Source organism: Drosophila virilis, chromosome X (genome assembly GCF_030788295.1).
Source record: "Drosophila virilis strain 15010-1051.87 chromosome X, Dvir_AGI_RSII-ME, whole genome shotgun sequence".
In the NCBI taxonomy this organism is placed as follows: domain Eukaryota; kingdom Metazoa; phylum Arthropoda; class Insecta; order Diptera; family Drosophilidae; genus Drosophila; species Drosophila virilis.
Window position 1 is genome coordinate 16,821,037 of NC_091543.1, and position 27,824 is coordinate 16,848,860.

At 37.2% G+C, this 27,824-nt stretch overlaps 3 protein-coding genes across 20 annotated transcripts in view; 2 read left to right on the top strand and 1 right to left on the bottom strand.

The window, feature by feature from the left end:
* The first annotated feature begins 186 nt into the window (after positions 1-186).
* Septin4 (septin 4) lies at positions 187-13,426 on the top strand. Of its 3 annotated transcripts, none has more exons than XM_002058911.4 (5): positions 187-249; positions 947-1,266; positions 11,134-11,593; positions 11,654-12,056; positions 12,126-13,426. In XM_002058911.4, exons 2-5 carry the CDS (start codon positions 1,047-1,049, stop codon positions 12,384-12,386), a joined length of 1,344 nt encoding a protein of 447 aa, XP_002058947.3. In that variant the 5' UTR covers positions 187-249; positions 947-1,046; the 3' UTR covers positions 12,387-13,426. The 3 variants fall into 3 exon arrangements, with proteins under 3 accessions (XP_002058947.3, XP_032296140.1, XP_032296141.1); XM_032440249.2 differs by having other exon boundaries at positions 190-249; positions 851-1,266; XM_032440250.2 differs by lacking the exons at positions 187-249; positions 947-1,266 and adding an exon at positions 10,430-10,728.
* Positions 7,570-27,824, bottom strand: part of dnc (phosphodiesterase dunce) — a 210,619-nt gene continuing 190,364 nt past the window's right edge. For 14 of the 15 annotated variants that reach the window (XM_032440239.2, XM_032440240.2, XM_070211237.1 and 11 more), the window contains 5 exons: positions 27,307-27,571; positions 27,117-27,231; positions 26,888-27,050; positions 26,412-26,780; positions 24,052-26,336 (listed from right to left, as the gene is read on the bottom strand). In XM_032440239.2, the coding sequence (XP_032296130.1) occupies positions 26,148-26,336; positions 26,412-26,780; positions 26,888-27,050; positions 27,117-27,231; positions 27,307-27,571 (1,101 nt within the window). In that variant the 3' untranslated portion in view covers positions 24,052-26,147. Of the gene's footprint in view, positions 7,673-24,051; positions 26,337-26,411; positions 26,781-26,887; positions 27,051-27,116; positions 27,232-27,306; positions 27,572-27,824 lie in introns of those variants that run through there. The other variant, XM_032440245.2, reaches the window with a different exon arrangement.
* Positions 16,386-22,138, top strand: LOC138911786 (uncharacterized). 2 transcript variants are annotated; one of them, XM_070211271.1, is made up of 2 exons: positions 16,386-17,941; positions 17,997-22,138. In XM_070211271.1, the coding sequence occupies exons 1-2, from the start codon at positions 16,667-16,669 to the stop codon at positions 18,006-18,008; spliced, it is 1,287 nt and encodes a 428-aa protein (XP_070067372.1). In that variant the 5' UTR covers positions 16,386-16,666; the 3' UTR covers positions 18,009-22,138. The 2 variants fall into 2 exon arrangements, with proteins under 2 accessions (XP_070067372.1, XP_070067370.1); XM_070211269.1 differs by having other exon boundaries at positions 16,386-17,919.

Consider the following 27,824-nt stretch of genomic DNA (forward strand, 5'->3'; position numbering starts at 1 on the left):
TATTATTAATATTGTATTTTGGCGCCAAAATAATCTCTGTCTATTTTGTGAATAGCATGTTAATGCAAATTAATATAATTGATGTTAAGCTAACAGAACCATTAACATAACAGTTCCAAATTGAGTTTAACATTACGCAGTGTGCCCGCTTGTGGCTTAACACATATGCAATACCTATTTCAGACCCACAATAGTCAGTTACACGACCCGCGGGTTGGTTGTGTGTTACATTGCTGCTCTAGTAGAAAGGTATTTGAAAGCAAAGTGCAACGGATATACATAGTTTATGTTGGTTCTGTTTGTTTTATAACAAATCTGCGCGTGATTTTGTTTCAATTGAACTTAATTTTTTTTACTGTGCGCGTTTGTGTAGAGCTGTTCAAACTGCGCTCGCCTATTATTGTATTTGTGTAGGTCAAGGTGAAGCCGCTGCTGCAGGCAGCGGCTGGCAGCGCAAAGAGGACTGCAAGAAACAGCTGCCCAAAGCACCGTTAGTTTGCTGCTGCTGATATTGTTGTTGTTGCCTTGGCTCTCATTGAGCGCAATTCGTTTTCAATTACGCATTTAACGGTGTCAGCAGGACGTAAATATAGGGCAGCTGTGTATATGTATATACATGTATGCGTGTGTGGTGTGTGTGTGTGTGTGAAACCTTAAAAGTCCATATATACTAGTATTTTTTTTTTTTGCAAAAGTTGCTTTCCTTTTCGCACTCGCGCAGCAACTCTAGGCACAGCACACACATACACACACATACACACACACACACACGTACACCTATTTATGCACACACGTTTATCTCGATCGCTGATAAGCAACCGAACCAACAATAAACATTTAACTATTGCAGTAGAACGTTTAGCATCACATTTTGCACAACCACAAAAACAAAACAAAAAAAAAAATAAATAAAAAAACATAAATAAATAGTAACAATAACAATCAGAAACAGCGGGACAAAGGCAGACAAAACGGCGTTTCTACAGCAGCGTCGCCTTTTCAGCGGCGGCGGCGTCGGCGTCGGCGTGTTGGGCGGCAGCGGATCCATGAAACAACAACAGCCGCCGCCGCTGCCACAAACGCAGCCGCCGTCGCTGTCGCTGTCGCAGTCAGCCGCTGGAGCAGGAGGAGCATCAGCTGCCGAGGGCAGCGCTGTGGCCCATGCCATCAGCAGTCTCAATGGCAGCAACAACAGCAACAACAACAACAACAACAACAACAACAATGCTGAAACGGCCAGGTGTCGCCCACCTTTGTATCCAAAACGTAAGTTTCAATCTATATACTAATATGTATATCTATATTTAATTAAAATGAATGACTAACTGACTAGTTAGTCAGACCGACTGATTGATCAAGCGTGCTGCAGTAGTTACCTGTTATGCTGCACCTGAACCTGAACTCCAGTCAACTACCAAGCCGAGCTCTAACAAAAGATTTCACCCTTAATGGTGGAAAATTGGTGAAAACGAAGTTTAGTTCTTAAAATTGATGCAATAATTCGTTTGATATGCGATAGCAAATAAATATTGATTGAAAACGTGTTTCATCCATTTAAGAATTTACCTCAATTAGTCAGTCGCAGGTGCTGCACGAATTCACATTCACAGACAGCTCTCAACACGCGATTGCCCATTTGTGATTCACTCAAATCGCTGATGAATGTGTGTCAGCGTTTCATCTAAGCCCCAAGACCCAGAGTCTGAGACTCTCAATCGCAATCAAAGTGAGCGGACGACTCAAATTGGGTAATCGCAGGCACTAAATGGCTAAAAGCGTGCACACGTTAGTTGCTCGAGCTAAATTAAGTCGCCTGTGGCAATATTCTATATCAACTCTGGAAATTTTTGGCTGCGATAACACAAGCGGCTTGTTTGCCATTCTCGCAAGGTAAACAAACGCATGGACTCTGACTCTTCCAAAAATTCGTAATTCCTTGAATTACGGTCTTATTGAATCTCTTCTCTTAGTCCACAATCGGGAGGAAGGGAACAGATGTCTAAGTTGGCTGAGATTAGAACGCGTCGATTAGAGAGACATTTGCAATAGTACAGAATTTTGAACTTTTACTTTATCAAGTAATCACTTTTCTTAACTAACTTTTCACTAGACTTTTTGAGAGTTTATAAAAAAAAAAAATTAAATAATTCTAATAAAAATATTGAAATTTCTGAATGTTCCCTCGTAAGTGATTCTGGTCTTTAAGAGGGTGCTGGTTCGAAGCCCAGGCTAGAGCATGTATTTAGTATTTTCTTACTAAGCAAAGATAAACGAAATAAATTAATTGACTGGTCACATTATTTCTGTTCTCTCAGTGTACTCTCCAAATAATTGAACTGAGTGTGACCGTATAAGCTCATCAGTTACATAGTTTGTGAATAGTTTGCTTTTATTTATTTTCTTGTGGCTGTTGTTGTTGCCTGGTTCCCTTCCACTATTTGTTTTCCTTTCTTTTAGTTTCTTTTGCTCGTTCTCATTTTGGCACAACAACATTTGCGGTCGCAGCCGCTTTCGCTCTGGCTCTGGGCTTCGGCCTCGGCTTCAGTCTCGGTCTCGGCCTTAACTAGCCGCAGATCACGCTGCGGTTTCTGTTGTCTGCCCATTTTCGGTGGGCGTAGAGCGTGCGCCGTGACTATTTCCAGTTTGCCGACTGACTTCAGACTGCAGCCCGGAGTGGGCCCAGGGTGGGGGCCCCTGGCAATGGGCATGGCCATGGTCATGGCAATGGCAACGTGACCGCAGCTAACAGTAGTTGACATGTCGTTGGCGTTCGCTTCATTCGTGCTGACATGTTGTCTTCTTCTTTCTCGGACCCCTTTTTGGGTCGCCTCAAAGGGGCGTTGGGCCGGCCATTTGATATGCTTTGGGGCCAAGCCGATGCAAGCAAACACAAATTAAAGAGTACAACAAGAAGGCAAATACAAACAAACTAATACTCAAACCTAATTCAATTGCTGCTCTTAGCTAAAGCTAACTGAATTCACCTTTAAAAGAGTATTGTCGATAAGTATCGACTTGCCAGCTTCAAACTTTTGGGCATATCTCGAGGACTAAAAGAGCTAGAGACACCAACTTTGGTATGCAGGCTCTATTATAGCATACGAATGCCAAAAATATATCACTTTCCAAATATCAGGCTGTGAAGTGGAGTTACGTGTAGTTATCCCAAATAGAAAGTGACAGATCTTTCTAAAATTTCTTTTGTGAGCATATCTCGAGGACTAAAAGAGGTAGACCCCCCAATTTTGGTATGCAGGCTCTATTATAGCATACGCATGCCAAGAATGTGTCACTTCACAAATAACAAGCCCTCAACTGGAGTTACGTGTAGTTATCCCAAATAGAAAGTGACAGATCTTTCTAAAATTCCTTTTGTGAGCATATCTCGAGGACTAAAAGAGGTAGACCCCCCAATTTTGGTATGCAGGCTCTATTATAGCATACGCATGCCAAGAATGTGTCACTTCACAAATAACAAGCCCTCAACTGGAGTTACGTGTAGTTATCCCAAATAGAAAATGACAGATCTTTTTGAAATACCTATTGTGACTAGCTTTGAACAGCCTCGGGCTGGGTACGAACACGCACACCTACACACACTTATATATATATATATATATATATATGTATCTCAGGCTCATGCGTGATAAGATAAACAATATTTTAGCTAGCTTTGTCGTATCGTCAATTATTCAATTTATTTATAAGACGTGTGCGTTGTGCTCACAATGTGCTCATTGGTATTTTATCTACCTTAGTCACGCGCTGACGTCACAAGCTTCCACTTGCATTTTGTTGTTTCCATTCGGTAATTTGCGACAAATTTAAACATTTAACATCAACATTGCAAATTATTAGTGTTTATTTTTTCTTTCTCCATCTCTCTCTCTCTCTCTTTCTCTCTCTATTGTTAATCTTTGTTTCTAATTGCGAACAGTGTGCGCCGTCCCCCTCTGGAAATGCTGCGTTTGAGAAGTCATTAAAAAGTGCCTCATTGTTGTATAAAACTAAACGTTCTCGTTGTCCCAGCTGGCAAATGATTACACATGTTATTGTTGCTCCATTGCATTGTCTAAATAAGGGGCGTTTATGCCAGCCTGCACTCGGGAGGCGGCAACGGTAATAGGGGAAACAAATGTTAATGTTGCCGCAACTGGAGCGTTAATCAGCGCAGAGCGCCCCTGTCAACTGGCTCAAAACAATGACAATTGCCGAATGGCCAAGTAGAAAGCAGAATTTGCTCACGAAGGACATGGTTAATGCTTGTACGAATTAGAAAAAGGCTCAAGGACTGAAATGTGCTTAAAACCAGGCTCATTTTCAAAGATCTTTGCTTCAGTTTCACACTTTTCGAAAAATCCATTCCTTCTTGGTGAAAATGGTGGTGGGTGGTTTTACAGTTTTGGCTAAATTAAAGCTTTCACGGTGGAAAATGCGATTGAAAGATGTTTTGGGCGAAGTTTTAAGTTTTGTCCGATTTGGTTCAAACTTATTTTCAAAGCTCTACATAAGAACTTAATGAAAACATGTTTCAGGTTTTGATTTGGTAAATTCCACCCGACACAGTGGAAAATTGGCGGAAAACATTTGTATGAAAGATTTTGCTTTGTACTTGTCTTTGTCTTTAAGCTTAAGTAGATTAAAAAATGATTTGTTGCAAGAATCCTGAAAATGCATGGAAAATAGAAGACGACATCAAAGTCAAAGGAATCGCATGGCATCTGATGAAAGGAATTGAGTGGAATGATATTGAATGGAATCTTGGGATCCAACGAGATTTGTAGAAAAATGCAAGGCAAGAATTTCACATGAAATTTCTACGCATGCACATTGCAACAGGAACAGGAGTTGGGGATGCCAATAGAGCTGGAGACCGGCACGTTGAAGCAATTGGAAGGTGACGGTGATGGGGGCCACAGGCTAAAACTGTGGAGCTACTTCAAACGTGCATCAATTGTTCGAAAAGCGAACGATTGGAATTCTCAACGTGCTGCAACTCTATTTATGGAACATTGGGAGCACCTCGAGTGGCCCTTTGCTGGTGCGATCTGCGGTGGTTGTTGCTGCTTTTGCTGCTGCTGCTGCTGCTGCTGCTGTTGCTGCCTTTTGTTTGTTTACTTTATGCCTTTGAGGCGGCAGACGGACAAAAGCTGCAACACGATACCAAGCCCGATGCCGTTGCACTGTGTTCAATGGCTGGCTGGGCAATGGCAATAGATGGCCTGGTCGGGCCAGGCGTTGGCGGTGTGGTGGGGGTGTTGCCTTTGCACTCGTGCGTTGAACAAGAGCCACTCGAAAGAAACTACAGTTGCCAGTTGCAAGCTGCAAGCCGATGGAGGCAACAGACGAGGCCCAGCCAGAACCAGCTCGAATTGAACTTAATTGCATGAAATTGAGACACGAGACTTGATACATGAGACGAAAAGACGCGAGACGTGAGACGCAAGACGCGAGACGCGAACTGCGAGCTTCGAACCGCGAGAATCCGCGCACAGATTCATTCAAACTCATGCGTCGTCTTCAATTTGGAACTGTGTGCTAAGTGCGCCGTCAAATGAGCTGTCATAATGATGATATCGTCGCTAGAAGTGGAGTACACTTAGCTAGAGATGGACGACACGATTAGAAAAGTGATAATAGAGCTACCATTCTGTTGCTATATAATTATGGTTGTACTGTCAAAAGTCTGAACTATATTGTTAAGAGCTTCAAAAATATGTAAATAATGTTAACGAGGGCAAGCCGAGCTCACTTGATAATCACAGGTGACAAGTTACTCTGAACCGCTGCACCTACAATTATGCTAACCTTGTTCTATGCGAAGGTATTAAGAAGATGAATTATTGCTAATATGTGCTAACTATACGAGAATCTACATACCAAATATGCTGTAAATAATTCTTATAATTCTCGAGCTATGCTTAAAACACCATTCTCACATATCGATATTTATCGATAATATTAAATATAAAAAAAATTGCGCGTATGTCGTAAGAGAATATATACATATATGCTAAAGTATACCATATATACCTTATATTTAATTTTGGATAAGCTTCGAACCGTTGAGACTGCCTAACTTAAGGGCACAATTCAGTTATTTTGTGCTAGAACTGATCCCTCTCTAAAAGCAACTGTAGTTCTCTTATATATCGTTTCGGCTCGTCTCGTGCTCGTGACACGCTGCCAGCTCTAACGGCTTATAGGCTCGCATGTAAAATGCTGCACATTTCTGTTGGACCCCCATTTTGGGGGCCAACATGCTCAAGTGGTTGACACCCGTGAACTCCAGCAAATGTGTCTAACAGCAAATGTAACGCAGCCATTAACGATGAGAATATGTGCCTCAAACATCCCCCCCGTCCCCCCCTCAGCGCTGTTTGCCCCTTTACACATATTGTTGTTGCCCCGCCAGTTGCATCGATGACAAAGTCTAGCCAATGAACTGTGAATGCATTGTGAGTGGGGGCAGGGGTTGGCTTTCAAACGAACTCGAGGCATTACAAACGACCACATAAACATGTCAAATGGCGTGGGCAGGGGCGTTGGCAGTGTCAGGGGCGCTGGCCAGAGGGGGGCCAAATGAACTAACTGCATTCGCCCGCACAAAACAAAGCGCCGCGTCGGATAAAGATCTGATTTTGTGAGTTGATTTTCGAATTAGGGCCAAGATTTGTGTGGCACTTGCTCCGGCCTGAACGAGCGACTGACTGACCGACTGAATAAATAATTGCATGCTGAATGCATGGGCATATGGCAATGTTTGAGCCCGTTTTTACTGCTCAACAGAGTCGACATTTTGGCTACATTCATTTGTATATATTAAGCGCATTTTGCACATTTATCTGACAGATGCCGAAGCAAATACTGATACAGATACAGCTGAAGAGTTATCTGTGGACAAGTCCGAGTCGCTTAAAAGTCTTGAGTAAACAGCGTTCATTGCTCTTCTTCTGTTTATACACTTGCACGGGGTAGAATGAATTTGTCATGGAGTATGCGATGCATAAAATTATACGCACAGTTGTCACGGGCATGATCCTCCGAATATTTCTCCAGATATCTTGTCCAAACTCAGCAAATACGATACTCTCTTAACATATCAAAAAATCCGTATATTAAAGCACATCTATATCGTGTGTGTCTACAAGGGTATTTCAACTTCGGCGCACAAGAGTAAACGCTCTTTCGAGTTTGTCTTTTGTTCTGTTTGTTGATTTAGGCACGAATTTTGCAACAATTGAGCAAATTTACAGATCAACTACAACGGCAACGACTTAACGAATACGCTTCCTGGAATGCGCCTCAAGAAAAGCCACGCCACATAGTGTATCCGCATGCGGCTCTGGCGACAGAATGCGCGGCTAGGTGAGCTCGGAAAAATGCCTATCTACATATTAAAGAATATGTATAAACAAACATAAGCCCACACGCTACTTAATTATACTCCATTTATTATAAAACCACATTGATGTGGTCTTCTGCTTATCGAATTTATACCTTGTCGTAGGCTTTGCGAATATATGGCCATACATATACATATGTAAAATATATGTTCGTATTTATATAAATATATAATTGTAATTACGCACTTACTTGTAAATTCACACAATTGATTATTTTATCTTCATCGATCAGTAGGCAGGAGACGAACATCAATGAAAACACATCACTGAAAGAAGAGAAAAGAAGAGATACTTTTTATTAGCCTGAAAACGCAGCTCGCAAGCTAAACCTTACTTAAATTAGTGAGAATCGCGGAGAAGAGTGATATCGATAAATACAATTATTGTGAATTACCAGCTCAGCTCCAACATACACATACATATATCAAAACACATATATGTATATACGTGTGTACGAAGCAACATGCATACTTATGATTGCAATAGTTGTTGCTTTTTATATGTATCAAAGTTATGTTTATAATACGTGCCGGTATTCCAAAGAGCCTCCGCACATTCCATAGCCACTGCCTCCTTCATAGTTTTATTCATCTCCTCCTTTACTCAAGCTGATATCTTCTCCAATACAAAATCCACCAGCTCCTTACTGTTGAAGCCTCCATCCTCTTAGCTTAAGTTGCCGCCTCCTCCAATATTAAAGCGCCTCCTCCTTTGTTCAAGTAGCCGCTTCCTCTAACAGTCAAGCCGCCGCCTCCTACTTTAAGTGAAGTCTATGAGACTTACTTGAGTTCTTGAGAATCGCGTAGTAGGGCATTTGTTATGAGCACGTTATATTTTAAATTTGCACACATACATACATACATATGTACATGCATACATACATACATATGTACATACATACATACATACATACATACATACATACATACATACATACATACACACATACATACATACATACATACATACATACATACATACACACGTATGAACGTAACACAATTTGTCACCAGAAAAAGAATCAAACACTTACTAAAAGTAAGGAAACCTGCCGGGCTTACTTGAATTCATGAGAATCGAGGAGTAAGGCATCGCTAAAAAGTACGTTACTTTTAAATTTTTAGCGCAGCGGGAATTTAACTATGTCTTTATTTGCTTCATAAATGTATACATACCCACAAACCTACGAACATATAATAAATACATACATATATACATACATATATACATACATACATACATACATATACGTACATATATATACATACATACATATACATACATATAATACGAGAAACGTATTAAATAAATGTTGAAAAATATATTCGAAAATTAGTGTTGGGCTATGCGTTTCTATCTAGATTCGCTCTCTTTAGAAACTATCGATAACAAGTCAATTTTTTCAAGCGATGTCACAAAAGAAAAAGAAAAACAAAGTATTGCTTATAGTATTGAAAGACCTAGTGGTAGTAAGGGTATATATATTTATGGGCGACGGACTACCCCTAATAAATGACATTAAATGCACTACAAGCCGAATTGAACCCATATTTACGATTTGTTCTGTCGCAATTGTCAATGCCATTTAGCTGGCAGCTCTTTAAAGTGTTGCATAAGCAGCCCTTAAGGAAACATGCCTCAGCTCGGGCGCATTTGTAAACAAGGAAATCGTTTCTTGTAAACACTTAAGTGCAAGACTTCCTTTGGCTAATTGCCAACTGGGTGGCCACTTCTGGAGGGGGCTGCCTTCGACTTGTGTTCTCTTGTCTTTCCTTTCTTGGTGTTTTCTTTTTTGCGCATTCTAATATCCGGTTTCTGTTGCAATTTGAATGTTGTTGTTATCGATAAGTGCGCTCAGTGGTGTTTAAGGGTTGAAAACCACCCACGAGGGTGCTAATAGTCTCTGCGATTTCCTGCCCGGCGCACGCGTCTGAGTTGTTGAGAGTTGCCCAATGGATTTGCCTACTTAACTCGATTAAATGCTTGCCACACATGGCAAGTGACAGTGCCGAGGCAGAGAATGCGGAGCGCCCACCCTTAGCCTGAGTAGCGCACAAGGGGTGGGTGCAGGAACATGCAAGCCGCAAGTGTTGCCATATTGCGCGAAGGTAGTCCAGCTCACCGGAGTTGCAGCTATATATTTTATGGAGCTTGCGATATGTCAATCGATAAACAAGCAGAGTGTAATAAAATCGATATGTAATCGATGCACTTCGACGCAGTTATCGATAAGTTTTAGTTTTCGTTGTTGGTTTAACTAAAGCTTTCGCTCTTGTCAAGCAAAAATGTTTTTCTATCGATATATGTCGATAACTAGCAAAATCGATTACGATAACTATCAATAATATGTGGGCTTCTTTGCTTTTCGTGTATCTTTTTTGTATTCTGATATGTGCTGCGGTCAGGGGCAACCGACTCCGATATACTCTGCCTAAAGCAGGCAATGGAGGGAGTTTCAAACTGCGACTTTTAAAATTATAGTGTGTACAAATAATTGGGTCAATCTTTAGAGATGTTTTGTGAATTCGGCTCTAAGTATGTACAAAATAAAGAGGAAAAGTGCATTCAAATGGACAATCGGACGGACAGCAAGACGGACTTTTCACAAAACCCATATACTGCTTCTCACCTCTTGAACAGGGTATAGTCATTTATCGTCATCTGGCAACGCTGCGCCGCTTGCAACCACCAACTAATCTAGTTGCAGCTACCAAGTGGCATAGATTCGCTTGGACACAGCTCCCGCTATCGCTGCCCCCACACCCGTCCCCCCCGCCTATTGCTCTGCCGAGAATTGCACGGGCGGCCAGTGTTGTGCGCCGGCGCAGAGAGCGCAACACGCGGGTGTGTTGCCATCCCGTTATCCTTGCGCCAGAGAGCGAGAGCTTGTGGGAGAGAGAGAGAGAGGCTAGTGAGAGCGCTAAAATGGCCCATTAAAGTTTCATGGGCTGTTCTTTTTTTCGTTTTCTTTTTTTTTTTTTTTTGTTGTTTTTCTGTTTTTGGGCATGTTTCGCTCTGTTCAGCTCTGTGGCTTGAAGCGTGCTGAGGCTGTTCCACGCACAGGAAAACCGATAAACAAATAAGGAGAAAACAAAATACAATAAAGTGTTCAATAAACTCGGGGATTTTTCAATTAAATGTTTCGAAAATAATATATAAACAACAATTCGACTCTAAACTAAGACAACAAGACCTAAAAGACAACAAGACTTGGGTCCAAGGCAAGGCCCCTTAGATACCGAAATAGGCGGCGTTGGGTATATACACACACGCAGCGGGCAGAGACGCTAGGCGAAAGACAAATCAACACACAGCATCATGTGTAAGTAGATTACAAACACACAAACACACACACACACACACACACACACACACACACACACACACACACACACACACACACACACACATGCAGGTGGTAAAGTGGCAGCGGGTGTGCCACAGTGAAGTAGCTCGTGAGTGTGCCTATGTGCGCTCTAGTGTGTGTGTGTGTGTGTGTGTTGGCACTTGGCCTAAACGGGCCAAGCAATTCGTTTGTTTTGCACTAATGAGCAAATGAAGCTGGCACTCAGCTCCCAGGAGGCGGCAGCTGCCGCTGCTGCACGTGCCCCAAACCCATTGCCCCACTCCAGTCCACTCCACTCCACTGCATTCCACTCCAACTGCAACTGCAACCAATTGAGCTGACACTAATGTTTCTTTCGTAATGGCTTGTTGGTATTTGCAGCAAAGACACCATCGTTTGACAAGGATCGGGATTATATTGGCTTTGCCACGCTGCCGGAGCAGGTGCATCGGAAGTCGGTGAAGCGCGGCTTTGAGTTCACGCTGATGGTCGTTGGCGAATCGGGTCTGGGCAAATCCACATTGATCAATAGCCTATTTCTGGGTGATCTCTACAAGAATCGCCAGATGCCCAATGTGGAGGATCGCATCGAGAAGACAACGCGCGTCGAAAAGAAAACCATGGACATTGAGGAGCGCGGCGTCCGACTGCGTCTGACCGTTGTCGATACGCCCGGCTTTGGGGATGCCATCAACTGTGAGGATAGCTGGCGCGTTTGCACCCAGTACATTGATGAGCAGTTCCGTCAGTATTTCACCGATGAGAGCGGCCTCAATCGCCGCAATATACAGGACAATCGTGTCCATTGCTGCTTGTACTTTGTGCCGCCCTGGGGACACAGGTGAGTAGCTGCCAGGCAATGTTCACAAAATGTGTTTAACGGCCTTGCGTTCATTGATAGCCTGCGGCAAATGGATTTGGATCTAATACGGCGTCTGCATCGTAAGGTTAACATTGTGCTGGTCATTGGCAAGGCCGACTGCCTGAACAAGACGGAGGTGCGCAAGCTAAAGGAGCGCATATTACAGGATCTCGAGGATAATCACATACAGCTGTATCAGTTTCCCGAGTGCGATTCCGATGAGGATGATGATTTTAAGCAGCAGGATCGCGAGCTAAAGGCCTCCATACCATTTGCCGTTGTTGGCAGCAATACCATACTCGAGGTTGCCGGCAAGAAGGTGCGCGGCCGTCAGTATCCCTGGGGCGTGGTCAACGTGGAGGACGCTGAGCACAGCGACTTCATCAAGCTGCGCACATTCCTCATATCCACGCACATGCAGGACCTAAAGGACACCACACAGGTGAGTTAACACCTCGAGCGGCTCAATAAATACAACGATTTGCTAATGCCCCTCACATCGCATTCGCAGGATGTGCACTACGAGAACTTTCGGGCGCAGTGCATCTCACAGATATCGCAGCATGCGCTGCGCGAGCGCGGCAAATTGAAGCGTGACTCGATTAGCTCAACGAACGGATTCGATGCGGCCATTTCGGAAACGGATCGCCTGCTGCTGCAGAAGGACGAGGAGATTCGACGCATGCAGGACATGCTAACGCAAATGCAGGAGAAGCTCAAGCAGACACATCTCATGGAGATGAAGAAGAACGACAGCGTCATCGATGTCTAAAATGCTGACTCTCTGCCCAGTTCGCGTGTTCAATTTTGCACCTTGATACATATATATACACGTATATATATATTAAGTTATATAAATATAATACTTATATAGACACTTCTTCTACACCAACACACACACACACACATTTGCCGCTACATGGGCAAACAACCACCAAAAATTTTCGTTTTTAAGATAGCACAGTTTCCAGTTAACCGAATTTTTGTTCTGAAAATTTTTACCTTAAGCTTTTCTGTAGTTAATGAAAACAAAAACAACAACAACGAGCAGTGAATAGAATATCGTTTTTTTTTTTTCTACGTCTTCTTCTAGTTCTTAAAAGGCATTTGCCATACGGATTCACTTGCAAATTTTGTACAAGCGTCTCGTAGCTGAGCATTGACCAAAGTTGTTTTTTTTTTTTTTTAAATTTGTCTAGAATTTACCACAAAAATCGAACAATTACGCTAGACTTTTTAGACGAAAACGCTTTCACCTCAAATTCGCCAATTTTCTTATAAGCAAACAAAACCTTTTCAATTGTTGAAAGTAGATTTAATTTTATAACTAACTTCTAAATAATGCCCAATAATATAGTGTAACCAAAAGAATTCTTTTAACGACACGAGACTATGCCCAAAACATAGCTGTTGGCTTAAAAGCGAATTCCAGAATTCCGTAAAACAGTTAAAATCGAGCTCGCAATGGACGTACAATACCAAAGTAAAATGAGTTTAAAAAACTGAACGACAAAGCAGACTAAAAGAAAAACTAGAGGCAAACCGAAACGTATATATCTGTATGCATATATATATATAGGACCTATTTTTTTTTTTTTTTAATTTCTATTTTTTGTCTTGAAAAACAAACTCCTAATTTGTTAAAACGAATTGTTAATGAATTTATTTTTTAAATGATTAATTAAGCAACAAGCAACATAATAATTAAATGAAAATTATAGTGGAAAAATTATATACACATAATAATAATAATAATAAAACGAAAAAAAATTAAAATCAACTATTTAAAATAAACATTAATATGAAAATTAACTATGTCCTCTTTATTAAGACATACCCAACATATGTGGGCGGAGATTTTGTGAACACATTTTAGCGCCAATTCTGCGGAAAATTCTTTGGGCAAAGCTCTGCGTCTATTCAAGCGGACTCTTACATGGAATCTGCGACCCTAGAGTGGACCCAAGTGCGCCGAACTTTGCGCTCTGCTAAATTTCAATTCTACTCAAAATATTGCAAGCCATACAAATTTTCAAACAGCAGTTGGAGGCTAAATTTGAACTCCCTCCATAGTCGACAGCTACCAAATATGTTTAGATAAAAGACAATTTAAACAAGTATAACGTGTTTGTGCAAATGCATGTAACAGACAGAAGGAAGCATCTCCGAGCCCATAAAGTATATGTATATATATTCTTGATCAGCACCAATAGCCGAGTCGGTCTTGCCATGTCCGTCTGTCTGTCCTGTTTCCTGCAATCGGTAGCTTGCCCCGTTGCCAGGCAATCGATAAAAATCGATTTTTTTTTGCAAATCTGACATGTTTTATGAGCTAGACACCACCAAATTAGACATGTCACTACTTGAATATTGTATATATATCAAGTATCTTAAGTACATTATAGATATCGATATAGAAAAGTGTACAGGGTATTCCCAAGCAGGGAACTGCCGACTAGACACTCTTACTTGTTAAAAAAAAGAAATGGTTCGGTTCGAGTTTCTGTTCATTCGGTCAGCTAATTGGATTTGAAGTTGGATTGACTAGATATAAATAAATGAGGAATAGGGTTACGGGTGTGTGTTTTGGCTGCAACCGACTGCGCAATACTCTGCTCGCACGGAGTTTAGATTACTGGACAAGTGACTTGAAAACTGTGCAGTGACTGTCAAAGAATGATTTGATAATATATATATTTATTTGTATTCGGCTCAAATTTGAAAGAAATTAAAAATTCAGGCAATTATCGCCCCAAACCAATATACTCTTGTTCAACTTGAGAGAAAGGTGTATGAAGGAAATTATTTAAATATTTTTATTAGCCACTGGAATGCAATTAATCAATTTCCGTCAATTCATTTAGATTTATTTATTTCTCTCTATAATTGTTTCTCACGTTTGTATCTTTTATGCATATACACATATGTATACATATACACACACATATACATATATATATACATGTTCTCTTGCCATATACACATATATGTATGTCTGGTATGCCAATTGCTTGGTTTACAATATATGTCTTTGGGATTTACATGTATGCATATCTCATCTCTGCGAATTGTTTGCCAAAATGAATCAACTTTTTATTTATATATATATTTTGTTTTTGGTTTTTTTTTTTTTGGTTTTTTGCATGCCATTTTTTGGGTTAGAATTCATTTCATAAATGTTAATGCTTATTACACATACATATAGCTACATATGTATATACTTAAAAACATATACACGCGTATATATATATATTAGTATATATGTACATTTAATGGGTTATTCGAGAGACAGAGACGAGCACAAAAAAACCTATAAACTTGTTATGCAATATGGGTAGCCCATTTAGTTTTTTGGTTGTTTTCTTTTCAATTTTTTTTATTATTATTAATATTTTTGACGTATGTATACGCTCGTCAGTGGAAAGGTTTGCTCTTTTTTTTACTCAATTTTACTCAATTTTTCTCAACTTTACTTTAATTTGTAATTGTAAATTGTATTTCCTGTTTTTGTATGTTTTTTTTTTTATCATCTTTTAATCTTGAATTCAAACTCGTTTTGCATTTGCAATTTTTAACTTGGCTATTAACGGTTCAATTCGTTTTTCTAGCCTCAAGCGTACTCGTAGTTTGCCTCACAAACCTTTTCTTTAACTAGTTTTATACCATTTTTTCATTTTTTTTTTTTTCATATTTAATATTGATTACCTTTTCCTATATTCCATTTAACATTCGTTTGCCATTTAATATCAATTGCGAGTGTGTCTGTGTGTGTGACTTTATGTCTTTGTGCATGTATACTGCGTATGTGTGTGTGTGTGAGTATGCGTGTGTGTGTTTGTGTGTGTGTGTTGAGTTCTCTTGTTGATCTTGTATATAATTGTAAAAATTTAAAAAAAAAAATGTCTAACTGCATTCATGTAACGCCAGCGTTACATTTATATACATACATATATATATATATATATATATGTATATAATATATATATACAAACACATCGATTTATATATATATATTTATATGTATATATATATACACATATATTATATAATATACGTATCATATCTCTGCTAGTTTTCGTGCTCTCATATATATATTTTTTTTTTTGCAATTTTGCCCGAATTTTCAGGCTCATCTTTTGCCACATTTCCATGCGTTATCCTGCCTCTGTTTGTTCTTATTATTTTTTTATATTATTAAGTATTAATCTTTGTTCTTAACAACCGTCGCCTGCGCACATTTTCTATTTTTCCATTTGAGTTTTGTTTTTGGTGTTTTACATTTCACTTAAGTACAAAACTTGCCTTGCTTTTTAGTAAATACATTTTCCTGTGACCTTTTCCCTTTGATAGATACATTTCAATGCCCTTCTTTTGGCTTCTCCGCATAACAATATCTGCATATATATGTATATATATATATATATATATTCTTGTTCATTTTAGTCTAAACATATATCTACACAATGCATGTGTTTTTTATTTGCAGTTCACAAAAAAAAAAAAAAAAAAAAAACAATACGCCGTGGTGTACAGCTCTCAGCACAACAATCCACAAAATATTTTTCAACATTTTTCGCATAGCTTTCACAAAAAAAAAAAAATACTTTGGCCAACCTGTGCTATAATGTCACTTTATCCATACTATAACAGCTATAATTATGGGACGTAGCTTACTAGCAAAAAAAAGACTTTAATTTATATAATACTACACGCATATGCATATATAATTGTATATATTTATGTATATACACTGATATACTTGACGGCATGCCCTTTGTAATAGGATAAGAGCATCATTGGTAACCCTAGCCAGGGTATTATAGTGTCACTATCTATGTTAATTATAACAGTACGATAAGTAAATATCGATAAAGAAAAGCGGCTGCAGAGAAGAAGTGGAAGGCGGTCTCTCTACAGTACTAGCAGTAAGAAGACGTGTTGTTAAAAATAAAAAGGCAACCCGAACATAAGTTAAATCAACGAAGAAAATCATACTATTACAATATCAGAAGTGGGATTGACTCAGAAAAAAAAAAAAAAAAACACAACAAAATGGAAAATATAAATATAAATGACGTGTCAATAGCGACATTGAAAAGTTGGTTGGCATTACTAAATTTGCCAACAGAGGGTACCAAAACTGAGCTGATGGCGAGATTAAATAAGGTACCAGTGGATATCCGAGACGATGCTGCAAAGGAACTTGAAGTTCAACGTAACAAGGAACAGACAATTGAGGCTCAAAATGAGTTGCAAAACATAATGCAACAACAGCGTGACGAAATAGCAAATGGCGCCGAGATGCTGAAATTGATGCGTCTCGAAATTGAAGCGTCTCGAAAATTCCTAGAAGAATTTCAAGTAACGGTGAACCGCAACTCGCACATCGGCGGGAGCGACGGGGGAGAGCAAGAAAGTGAAGTCGGCGATTTATTGCAGCTAGAGGATGGTCACACTGAAGAAAGACCACGGTCGACGGATGGCAACGCTGGTGCAGCTGATTACACTGGAACGGATGGCAACGCTGGTGCAGCTGATCACGCTGGTGCAGCGGGCAACGCTGGGGCAGCTGGAAGGATCGACGAAAGTGGCAACGCTGTCGGAGGCAACTTAAATAATTGCATCCAAACTGGAGCGATGATGTTAGCCAAGGAAATTTTATTAGAATTTACTGGAGAAAGTGAGGTGCGTAAATGGGTAATGCAATTCTTCAATGTGGCCAAGATCTACAGACTAAATGATATGCAACAGCACTTGCTTTGTATAAGCAAATTGAAAGGCGGTGCTTTGAAGTGGTTGCATGCAGACCCTATGCGCATCATTGCTCCGATTGACGAGATGCTAAATCAATTGGTTTTGGCCTTCGGGGGAGGATTTTCGAAGTCGGAACTACGACAGAAGTTCGAGGATCGGGTTTGGAAACCAGATGAGGTGTTCGCCACATATTTTAGCGAAAAAAGCATATTGGCACAGGACATCAACATTGATGTAGAGGAGTTAATGGAGGGTATTATTCGAGGCATACCTTGCGAAAACTTGCGCACTCAAGCTAGTATGCATTGCTTTACCAATCCGGCTCAAATTTTACGTGCGTTTGCAGCTATAAAGTTGCCAATTAAACGGGTACGAAACCATGTAGTGAAACAAACTGCACAGGAAGCACAGGCGGACAAACAACAACGTTGCTACAATTGCAATGTTAAGGGCCATTGGGCCAAAGATTGTTTAAAGCCCAAACGGGAGGCAGGATCTTGCTATGCGTGCGGCTCAAAGGATCATTTAATAGCAGGATGTCCAAATAAAAAGTATGATATGGAAAACAAATATGTAAGATACTTAAGAATTCATTTTAGTAACTCATTTAACAAATCAATAATTGCAGAATGCCTTATAGACTCTGGCAGCCCTATTTCATTTTTAAAGGAAAAGTTTGTGCCATTAAAAGTAAAGCGTATGCCAGATGCAAATTCGTATGTAGGTTTAAATGAAAGTAAATTGAAAAATTTTGGAAAAATTTTATGTTTTATGAAGAAAAAGTTAATAAATGTTTATTTTAATGTTATAATTGTGGCAAATGAGTCTATGAGGTATGACGCTGTGCTTGGTAGAGATTTTATGGATTCTTTTGGTTTAAATATTGATTTAAGAACATTAAAAATTGTGAACGGGCATAAAGTTGATCACCAGAATAATGGTAAAAATGATATCATAGCTACAAGCTACAAAGAAAAACAAAAAAAAGTGGACGATGAAGATATCAAACACGAGCAAAATGAAACTATATTGTTAAATGATAAAATCGTTAATAAGGAAATAGTCAGTAATGAAACTGGTAGTGATGAATTAGTTAGTGAGAAAATTGTTAGTCCGGAAACGCTTGGTGATAAAGTTGGTAGTGATGAGATAGTTAGAAATAAAATAATTAGTGGTGAAATAGTTAGAAATGAAGTGATTGGGATCGAAACTGTTAGTGATGAGATAGTTAGTTATGGAGAGCTTAAGCTCGAACCTGATAGTGAAGAAGTTGTTAGTGATGAAATTATCTATAATCAAACCGGGATTGAAAAAGTGATTATAGAAGATATAGGAAACAGTGCAGTTAAAATTAATAATCATGTTAATGAAGCGCCAGTGAATAGCGAAATCATGGGAGTGTTAGAAGAGAATTTTGAGAAGGATATCTTAACAATAAGTTGGGAAGATTCTAACAAAAGAGAAAATATATATATTTTAAGTGAAGATATTGATTACAGCACAAAGTGTGAATTTGAAAATTTATTTGAAAATACTTATGTAAAAGCGAAAAGGCCAAATCAGCCAAAATTAAGACATGAGTTAAGCATAAGATTAGAAAACGACAAAGTATTTAATTGTACACCTAGGCGGTTATCTTATATGGAAAAAGAAAAGTTGCAAGAATTATTAGACGACTATTTAAAAGATGGAATCATTAGGCCAAGTTGTTCAGAGTATGCATCACCTATAGTACTAGTGAAGAAAAAAACTGGAGACATGAGGTTATGTATTGATTTTAGAAGACTGAACAAAATTATATGTAGAGACAACTACCCGCTACCATTGATCGACGATTTATTAGACAGACTATGCGGAAAAACAGTATTTTCAAAGTTGGATCTAAAAAACGGGTATTTTCATGTTTTTGTTAATGAGCAATCTATTAAATACACTTCATTTGTTACCCCTTTAGGACAATATGAATTTCTTAGGATGCCCATGGGTTTAAAAACTGCGCCACATGTATTTCAAAGATTTGTTAATAACATATTTTGTGATATGATAAAAGATAATAAGGTAATTGTTTACATGGATGATATTATGATAGCAAGTACAAACATAAAGGAACACATGGAGACCTTAAAGGAAGTGTTTATAAGACTGGTGCAAAACAAATTAGAGTTGAAATTAGATAAGTGTGAATTTTTTAAAAGCAGCGTTAAATATTTAGGATTTGTGGTGGATAGTAAAGGCGTTAGGGCTGATGAAAAAGGGTTAGAAGCGGTTAAATCCTTTCCAATACCAAACAAAATTCAGGGAGTACAAAGTTTCCTAGGGTTATGCTCCTACTTCAGGAGGTTCATTTTAAACTTTTCTATATTAGCTAAACCCTTATATGATTTATTGAAAAAAGATAAGAAATTCAAGTTTGGAGAAGAGGAGTTTAAGTGTTTTAATATGTTAAAAGATAAATTGTTAGAGGCGCCAGTACTATCAATATATAATTACAAAGAAGAAATAGAACTACATTGTGATGCCAGCGCAGTGGGATTTGGGGCTGTTTTATTTCAAAAAAAAGAAGATAGGAAATTACACCCGATTTTTTATTTTTCTAAAAGAACAACCGAAGTAGAGTCTAAATATCATAGTTTTGAGTTAGAAACGCTAGCCATCATTTACGCATTACGCAGATTTCGTATATATCTGCAGGGAAAACGTTTTAAAATAATGACAGATTGCAACTCTTTAACTTTAACGCTTAACAAAATAGATTTAAATCCGAGAATTGCTAGATGGGCGTTAGAACTACAAAATTACGATTTTGAGTTAGTGCATAGATCGGGCAAGCAAATGCAACATGTGGATGCGTTAAGCAGATGTTATGAGGACATTTTAGTTATTGAATCCAATAGTTTTGAGGACAATTTAGTTATTTGCCAAAGCAAAGATGACAAACTGGTAGATATTAGAAAGATGTTAGAAAAAGAAGAGCACAAGCTATTCGAAATGAGAAATGGGGTCATTTACAGAAAAACAAATGATGGCAGATTAGTTTTTTATGTACCAAAGGATATGGAAGAACATGTACTTTACAAATATCATGATGAGTTGGGACATGCTGGGAGAGATAAGATGATCGATGCCATTGGAAAGAGTTACTGGTTCCCATATATTAAGGAAAAAGCAATAAAGCATATAGGGAATTGTTTAAAATGCATTGCCTTCGCCCCCAAGACGGGTAAGAGTGAAGGACTATTACATAGCATACCGAAAGGAAACAAACCGTGGGAGATGATCCATATAGACCATTATGGACCAATTAATGCAGGAAGGGCTAATAAATATATATTGGCGGTGGTTGACGGATTTTCAAAATTTGTTAGACTATATACAGCAAAGACAACAAGTACGAAAGAAGCGATTAAGGCATTAAAAGATTATTTCAGAGCGTATAGTAGACCTAAGTTCATTGTATCGGACAGAGGGAGTTGTTTTACTGCAAAAGAGTTTGATGAATTTTTAAAAAATGAGGGAGTAACGCATATTAAAATAGCAACGGGTTGTCCGCAAGCAAATGGTCAGGTGGAAAGGTTGAATAGAGACTTGGGTCCGATGATGGCAAAAATGGCGGAGCCAGAAAATGGTTTACATTGGGATGTTATTATAGAAAATGTTGAATATGCAATAAACAACACACAACACAAAAGCATAAAGAAATTTCCAAGCGAAATGTTATTCGGATTACAACAGAAAGGAAAAGTTGTTGATGAATTAAAAGAAAAATTAGAAGAGTTTACACAGGTGAACACGTGTGATAAAAGAAATTTAGAAAATATAAGAAAGAGTGGAGAAATATATCAAAAAGAAGCTCAAATCAGAAATGAAGAGCGGATTAATAAAAAGAAGAAAGTATCAGTAGAATATAAAATAGGTGACTATGTCATGGTAAAAAATTTTGATAGCACACCAGGAGTTTCAAAAAAGTTAATACCAAGATATAAAGGGCCTTATAGTATAGAAAAGATTTTAAAAAATGATAGATACTTGTTAAAGGATGTAGAAGGCTTTCAATTATCTCGCAACCCGTACGTTGGTATCTGGAATAGCCAAAACTTTAAGCATTGGATGCGAAAATAGGCAATAAGCATTAGTTATAAAGATAGATACACATATAAAAGACAGAGATCGGGAGCTCTCTTTGTCAGGATGGCCGAGTTGTAATAGGATAAGAGCATCATTGGTAACCCTAGCCAGGGTATTATAGTGTCACTATCTATGTTAATTATAACAGTACGATAAGTAAATATCGATAAAGAAAAGCGGCTGCAGAGAAGAAGTGGAAGGCGGTCTCTCTACAGTACTAGCAGTAAGAAGACGTGTTGTTAAAAATAAAAAGGCAACCCGAACATAAGTTAAATCAACGAAGAAAATCATACTATTACACCTTTTAATTCACGACGTTTTTTTTTTATAAGGGAAATGGATTTTGACTTTATATATAAACTAGACGATACTGCAATTTCAGTCAAAACTGGGCAAACACTGGGCCACAGCCATCGAAATTGAGATAGATAGTTAGATAGATAGTTAGATAGATAGTTGGATAGTTAGATAGATGCCTGCGTATGCATGCATACGGGCACACATCGAGAGACAGAGTTTGAGTTGGAGATGGAGGAAAAAAAAAGAAGACATTAGAGAATCCTACTCGTAGTTGCCAATGTATGCCTTGTATCTTGGCATATTACTAATAAGTATATGTTAATAAAAAAAAATAAACATAAAATATATATATGTATATATATATCTGCATTTCGATATTTATATATATATTTTATTTAAATTTTGCCATAGTTTTCCTTTTTCGTTTGTTTTTTCTTTCTGCTCTTTCATTTTTATATTTTAATATAAATTTAGTTTAAAGTTTATGAATTGCTTTTGGTTTACCAATGCGAGAATTGATGTCCATGCCATTTATCGGGTTAAGTGCTAAGATGCATAATATATATATTCATATATATACATATACATATATATTATATGCACACATACATTATGCTTATGTATACATATATTAAATTCATCAATTACAGGGACACATATGGTTAGATACATACACATAATTAACTGTATACATAATACGTAACGGCATAAGCAATTGTAATATATATTTATATATATATATATATATCTATATATAAATAGTATATACTATACACGTACAATGTATATGTATATGGTATAGTGTGTGTAAAGACATTGTAAATTACTTATGCCCGTAGCTATACATAAATGTAAATATATCAATGTGTATCTGTAACTGGTATCTGTATCTATCAGATATCATAAGTGATGTGTGTAGAGTTCATTTGCCAGCCTGTCTGCGTGTGTGTACGTGTGTGTGTGTGTGTGTGTGTCTGTGTGTGTACACATACATGTGAATATATACTTATAACACACATTCTCACTAACATGGCGATTATTTGGAGTGTAGTTCGAACCAATTACAAAACATTACTTAACACTTTACTAAATATATATATATATATTTATACATATATAATTTAGTAATATTATAGGTATGCATGTACTTTCACATATAATTTAATATAATTAACTGTTCTCTCTGTTTTTTTGATAGGCTTTTGTTTATGTTAGAGAAAAAATTCATTTGGTTTTTGTGGTTTCATTTATTTGTAATTTTCATTTCACTCAATTGTTAAAGTAGCTTTCAGTTTTTGCCATGGACTGCGCCCTGCTTTCAACTATTGTTTGTATATATCTTTTTTTGAATTTGAATTTTTGTTGGTTTATTATTTGAATTAATTGCATAATTACTCAATAATTTCAAAAGTATATCTGAAGCGCACATTTACAATGCTGCTTAAATAACTATTAAAATTTTTCAATATTATTATTTTGTTTATCGACTTTGCATTTGGTTGTTGTTGTTGTTGTTGTTTTTGGTTTTTAACTAACAGTTTTACAGTGTTTTTTTTTTTTCATTTTGTTCTCATTGAACTCGACTCCAAATTTTTCAATTACAACAATTTACTCAACACGCTCTGATCATTAAACAATATACATTTTTAAGCTGTTTTACTTTAATGTATAGTATATATATATATATATATATATATATACACACATATACATATATATATATACATATATATATATATATACATACATATATGTATATATCTATATATATGAATATATGTATATATATATATATATAATTTCTGTATTTTGGATAGTGCATAATAATTTTAATGATATTTTTAGACCATCAAGGTTCATTCATTTCATTTTTATTTTATATATATATATATATATTTATGTATAATTTTATTTAGATATTTAAAAAAAAAAACACAATTTCACGGATCCTGCCCGATAAAACACAAAATAAAAATATATATATATATATAGCATATATATGTATATAAATGTATGTGTGTGTGTGTCTATATGTGTGTGGGTTAAATATATATAGGTTTATATTTAAAAAAAAAAAAAATAAAATAAATTAATAACAATAAACGTAATAAATTATGCGCTTTTCAGTTTGGCCTGCCACACTCTTAATCAATCACGCGCCAGCGTGAGCTTGTGACTAAATATATATGTATATATATACATATACATATATATATAGATATATATTGCATAGATTGCTTTATATACATGATGTATCATTCATGTATGCATAGTTGTATTTGTATGGTATATAGCCAATTACTTTGTCTTAGATAATTTTTTGTTTTTTTTTTTGGTTTCTCGCTTTCAATTAAGAAGTGCTAGTGCTTGTGCTTGAAAACTCTTTAGTTTTTCATTTGTTGTTGTTGTAAACTGTGGCCCAAAAAGCAGCGTAAGTCCATTAAATCAATCAAATGAAATTAAATCAATCAAAATGTATAAATTCGTGTGGCATTCGTAGGACAACATTTGGCAGCTGCGATTTTAACATACACAGACCGAATTTTTTTTTTGCTTTCAGTTAGTTGATTTAACAGCACTTTTAACAACTCTGTTAGTTCTACTGTTACATGTTAGTGCTACTGTTACTGTTACTGTAAGTGTTACTGTAACTGTTAATGTTACTCATTCTGTTTGTCTACTACTAAAATAATATTTTGCGAAGACAGCGTTTTACTTGGAAGCAACATAAATCAAATATTTCTTTAGCTAATTGTACAAAACATGTTTTTTTTGTTGCTTTTGGTTTTGTTGTTTTTTGTTGTTTTTTTTTTGTTTGTTTTTTTTTGTTTTTTGTTTTTTTTTTTTTTGTTTTCTTTTGTTACAAGCAAATGAAACATGTGTTCTTTTCTTTTTGGCTTTGTTTATGTTTTCTTTCTTTTTTTCTTATTTTTTTTTTACATTTTGTTTTTAGCTGCAAGCATTTGCTGCATTATTTTAAATTCGAGTCCAACATTTAAATTATGTACAATTATTAAAAAAAAAAAAAAACAACGTATTATATTTATGTATATATATAAATATGTATGTTTACATACGTATGTATATAGTACTTTACAACTGCAGTCCAAGCTGCAGACTGTACACATATGTTTTTGGGCTAAATTTCTTTCATTTTAGCTTCAATTAAGTTAGTTTGGTGTGTATTTCAATTTAGTTTAATTCACTGGTTTGTTTTTTTCGTGTTTGATTTGTTTTTTTTTTTTTTTTGCTTTTTTAGGCGGGGTAGAGGGAAGGTTCACAGTATATTTTGTATAGATCTAATTGCAGTTTGTGTTTGATAATATTTTTTTTTTTTTGGTTTCTTGTTTTTGTCGCCTATTAATAAATTAAGTTTCAAATGTCACGTTCATTTTGTTTGTTTTTTTTTTTTTTTTAAATTAATTACGTTAATTTTTAAATTTTAGCATGCACAATAATTTTCTTTCTTTTTGTTGAGCTTGAAGCGTTGTTCAGTTAGAAATTAGCTTAAAAAAAAACTTAATGGTTAACTTGTTATTTGTTGTTGTTGTTGTTGTTGTTCTAGTTGCCTTCCTGGCCTTGGTTTGTCAATATAATAAAATGTAATAAAAACAACAAATTGTTGACTTAAGCTACGCAATGAATATTAAATTTAACAGAAATTTGTTTACATTCTTTTTTCTTTTTTTTTTTTGTTGCATATTAAAAACTAAAGTTCGCTTGCTTAATAATTAGTTAAAAAAAGAAAGAAAAAAACAACATTTAAATAAAAGTTGAAATCAAATAAAATATTGCAACAAAAAACGTCTATGGTTGTGCTTTTGGGCATTTTTTGGGTTATTTTGTTTCTAGCTTTCTTTTAAGCTTTGCTTTTGTTTGCGTTTCTCTTTCCTTCTCCTACTTTCAGTGCGCTTTTGCCTTGTCTTTAATTTTGGGGAGGTTTTCTGGGAAGGTTTTAAGATAAGTTTAATGTTATGTTAATGCTGCTTTCTTTTTCTTTTTTTTTTTTTTTTGTTGTTGTTTGTTTTCAGTGTATTCCACATCAATCTCATTTTTTCATTAAGTAAATTTATAATTTGTTATGCTTTTTGTTTTTTGTTATATATTTTTTAGTTTTCCTTTTCGTTTTTCTTCACTATAAGTTAAACGGTACTTTTGCTATTGCTGTTTGGTTTAATGCTTTAAACATTTGTTGTATAACTTTGATTTTTTTTTTTATAGATTTGAGTTTTTCTTAAGTTTTTGGTTGTTTGGTTTTTGTTTTTGTTTTTTTTTTTAATTATAGTCACTAACGTATTAGGAAGAAGCTGTGCGCCTTTTCCGTAAATTTGCGGTAAATTCCCACGACTCTCCGTCACATTCCACCGTGTTGCGCTTGATTTTGACTCCCTGACGGCTTGCCACCGCCAGCTGAGCCGCTGCCCGCCGCGCTGGTGGCCGTTGTGCCAGTTGTGGTTGTGGAGCCGGCGTCTGCACGGCTCTCGCTCTCGTCGCACTCCTCTAGCTCGGCTAAATTCTCTTGATCGGACTCTTCCAGCGTTACCTGCAAGTTGCCCAGAATGTTGAGGTTGAGCATGGCGAGAACAAGATGAGAGCAATAAATGATTTGATGAAATACCTGAAAGCGTATCTTCTCATCCTGGGGCATATCATCGGCCGCCGATGGTGGCGGCGATGGCGGTATCATGCTCTGATAGTAGTCTCTGTTCTCTTCAAGCGTATCAAGTATATCCTGTGCATCTGGATGGACCAGATCGGCCCAGGTCTCCCACAGCGGATGCACAATGTAATCGATGAAGCCCACCTGGGACTTCTCGATGGTCGCATTGTGGCGATCGCACATCGGACTGATATCCATGCCCGATTCGCGCTCCTTGTCGCCCTGTAGAAAGAACTCCTCCATAAGCAGTGCCACCCAACGCTTATATAGCGACAATGGCTTGGTGGGATTGCTCAGATCAGCGCAGTGCACCAGATTCTCAAGCACCTGTGCACAAAAAAAGCAAAGTGTGAGTGTGAGATAGAGACAAAGCGTGTGAGTTAGAGAGAGAGAAGGTGAGAGAGAGAGAGAGAGAGAGAGAGGGGTTGTCTTGCCTGTATGCGATCTGTGTAGTTGTCCAGCAGCAGAACCCCTGAGCCCGCAACTTTCTTGGTCTCCACCATAGTCTTCAGATCGGCCAGCAGGCTCATGTGCTTGGACATGTCCGTGGAGAGCACAATATCAATAACCATTTTCCTCAATGTTTGGCGTTGTTTCCTAATCAATACACAAAGTCACCGAATTAATATGATACACTTCCCGTTCGCCATATGCAGTACGTACTTTTGCATATTACAGAATATATCACATCCTTGATTTTGCAATAACTTGAAGGCAACAGCTAAATGATGGTTTTCCAAAACAGATTCGTCATTGTACATTAATGCTAGTTCGGAACCTGTAGAAATCGTATATATTTAAGATATATAAAATATGTAATATATATGTATTTAAAGGTATTTCTGTTACTCACTTGAATTAACCAAGAATTGATTGGTTAAACCAGGATGATCAACATCGTGTATACAAGCAGCGAACAGCGCCCCGCCCACCTCGAGGGGCGTAAATACACCTTCCAATGCGGGTGTATTCAATAGCACATTTGTGCTCTGTGTCACGTCAGCGGCATGCAGCGAATTGTGAAACGGATTGTCTTTGACATAGTGGTCCTCCAGAGTAGTCATAAAGTTAAGAAAAGTTTTCGGTGGTATCATAAGACTGGTCAGTAATTCTCTACTCTGTAAGCATATGAAGATAATAAAAGAAAGCACACAATTAGCTTTTGATAAACAAAACAAGTAGGAACGCTCGAGTCGAGTGTGCTCGACTACTAAATGCCCTGCAGCCCTCAGTTAATATTATATATTGGCTTGAATTCTAAGAGCCGCCTTCTCTACAGGAAATTAAATGTTCATTAACTTATTTGTTTGTGGTTTGATCTTCATGGTAGGATCCTCGCGGAAGGACATAAAATCGGTAGTTGAATATGCG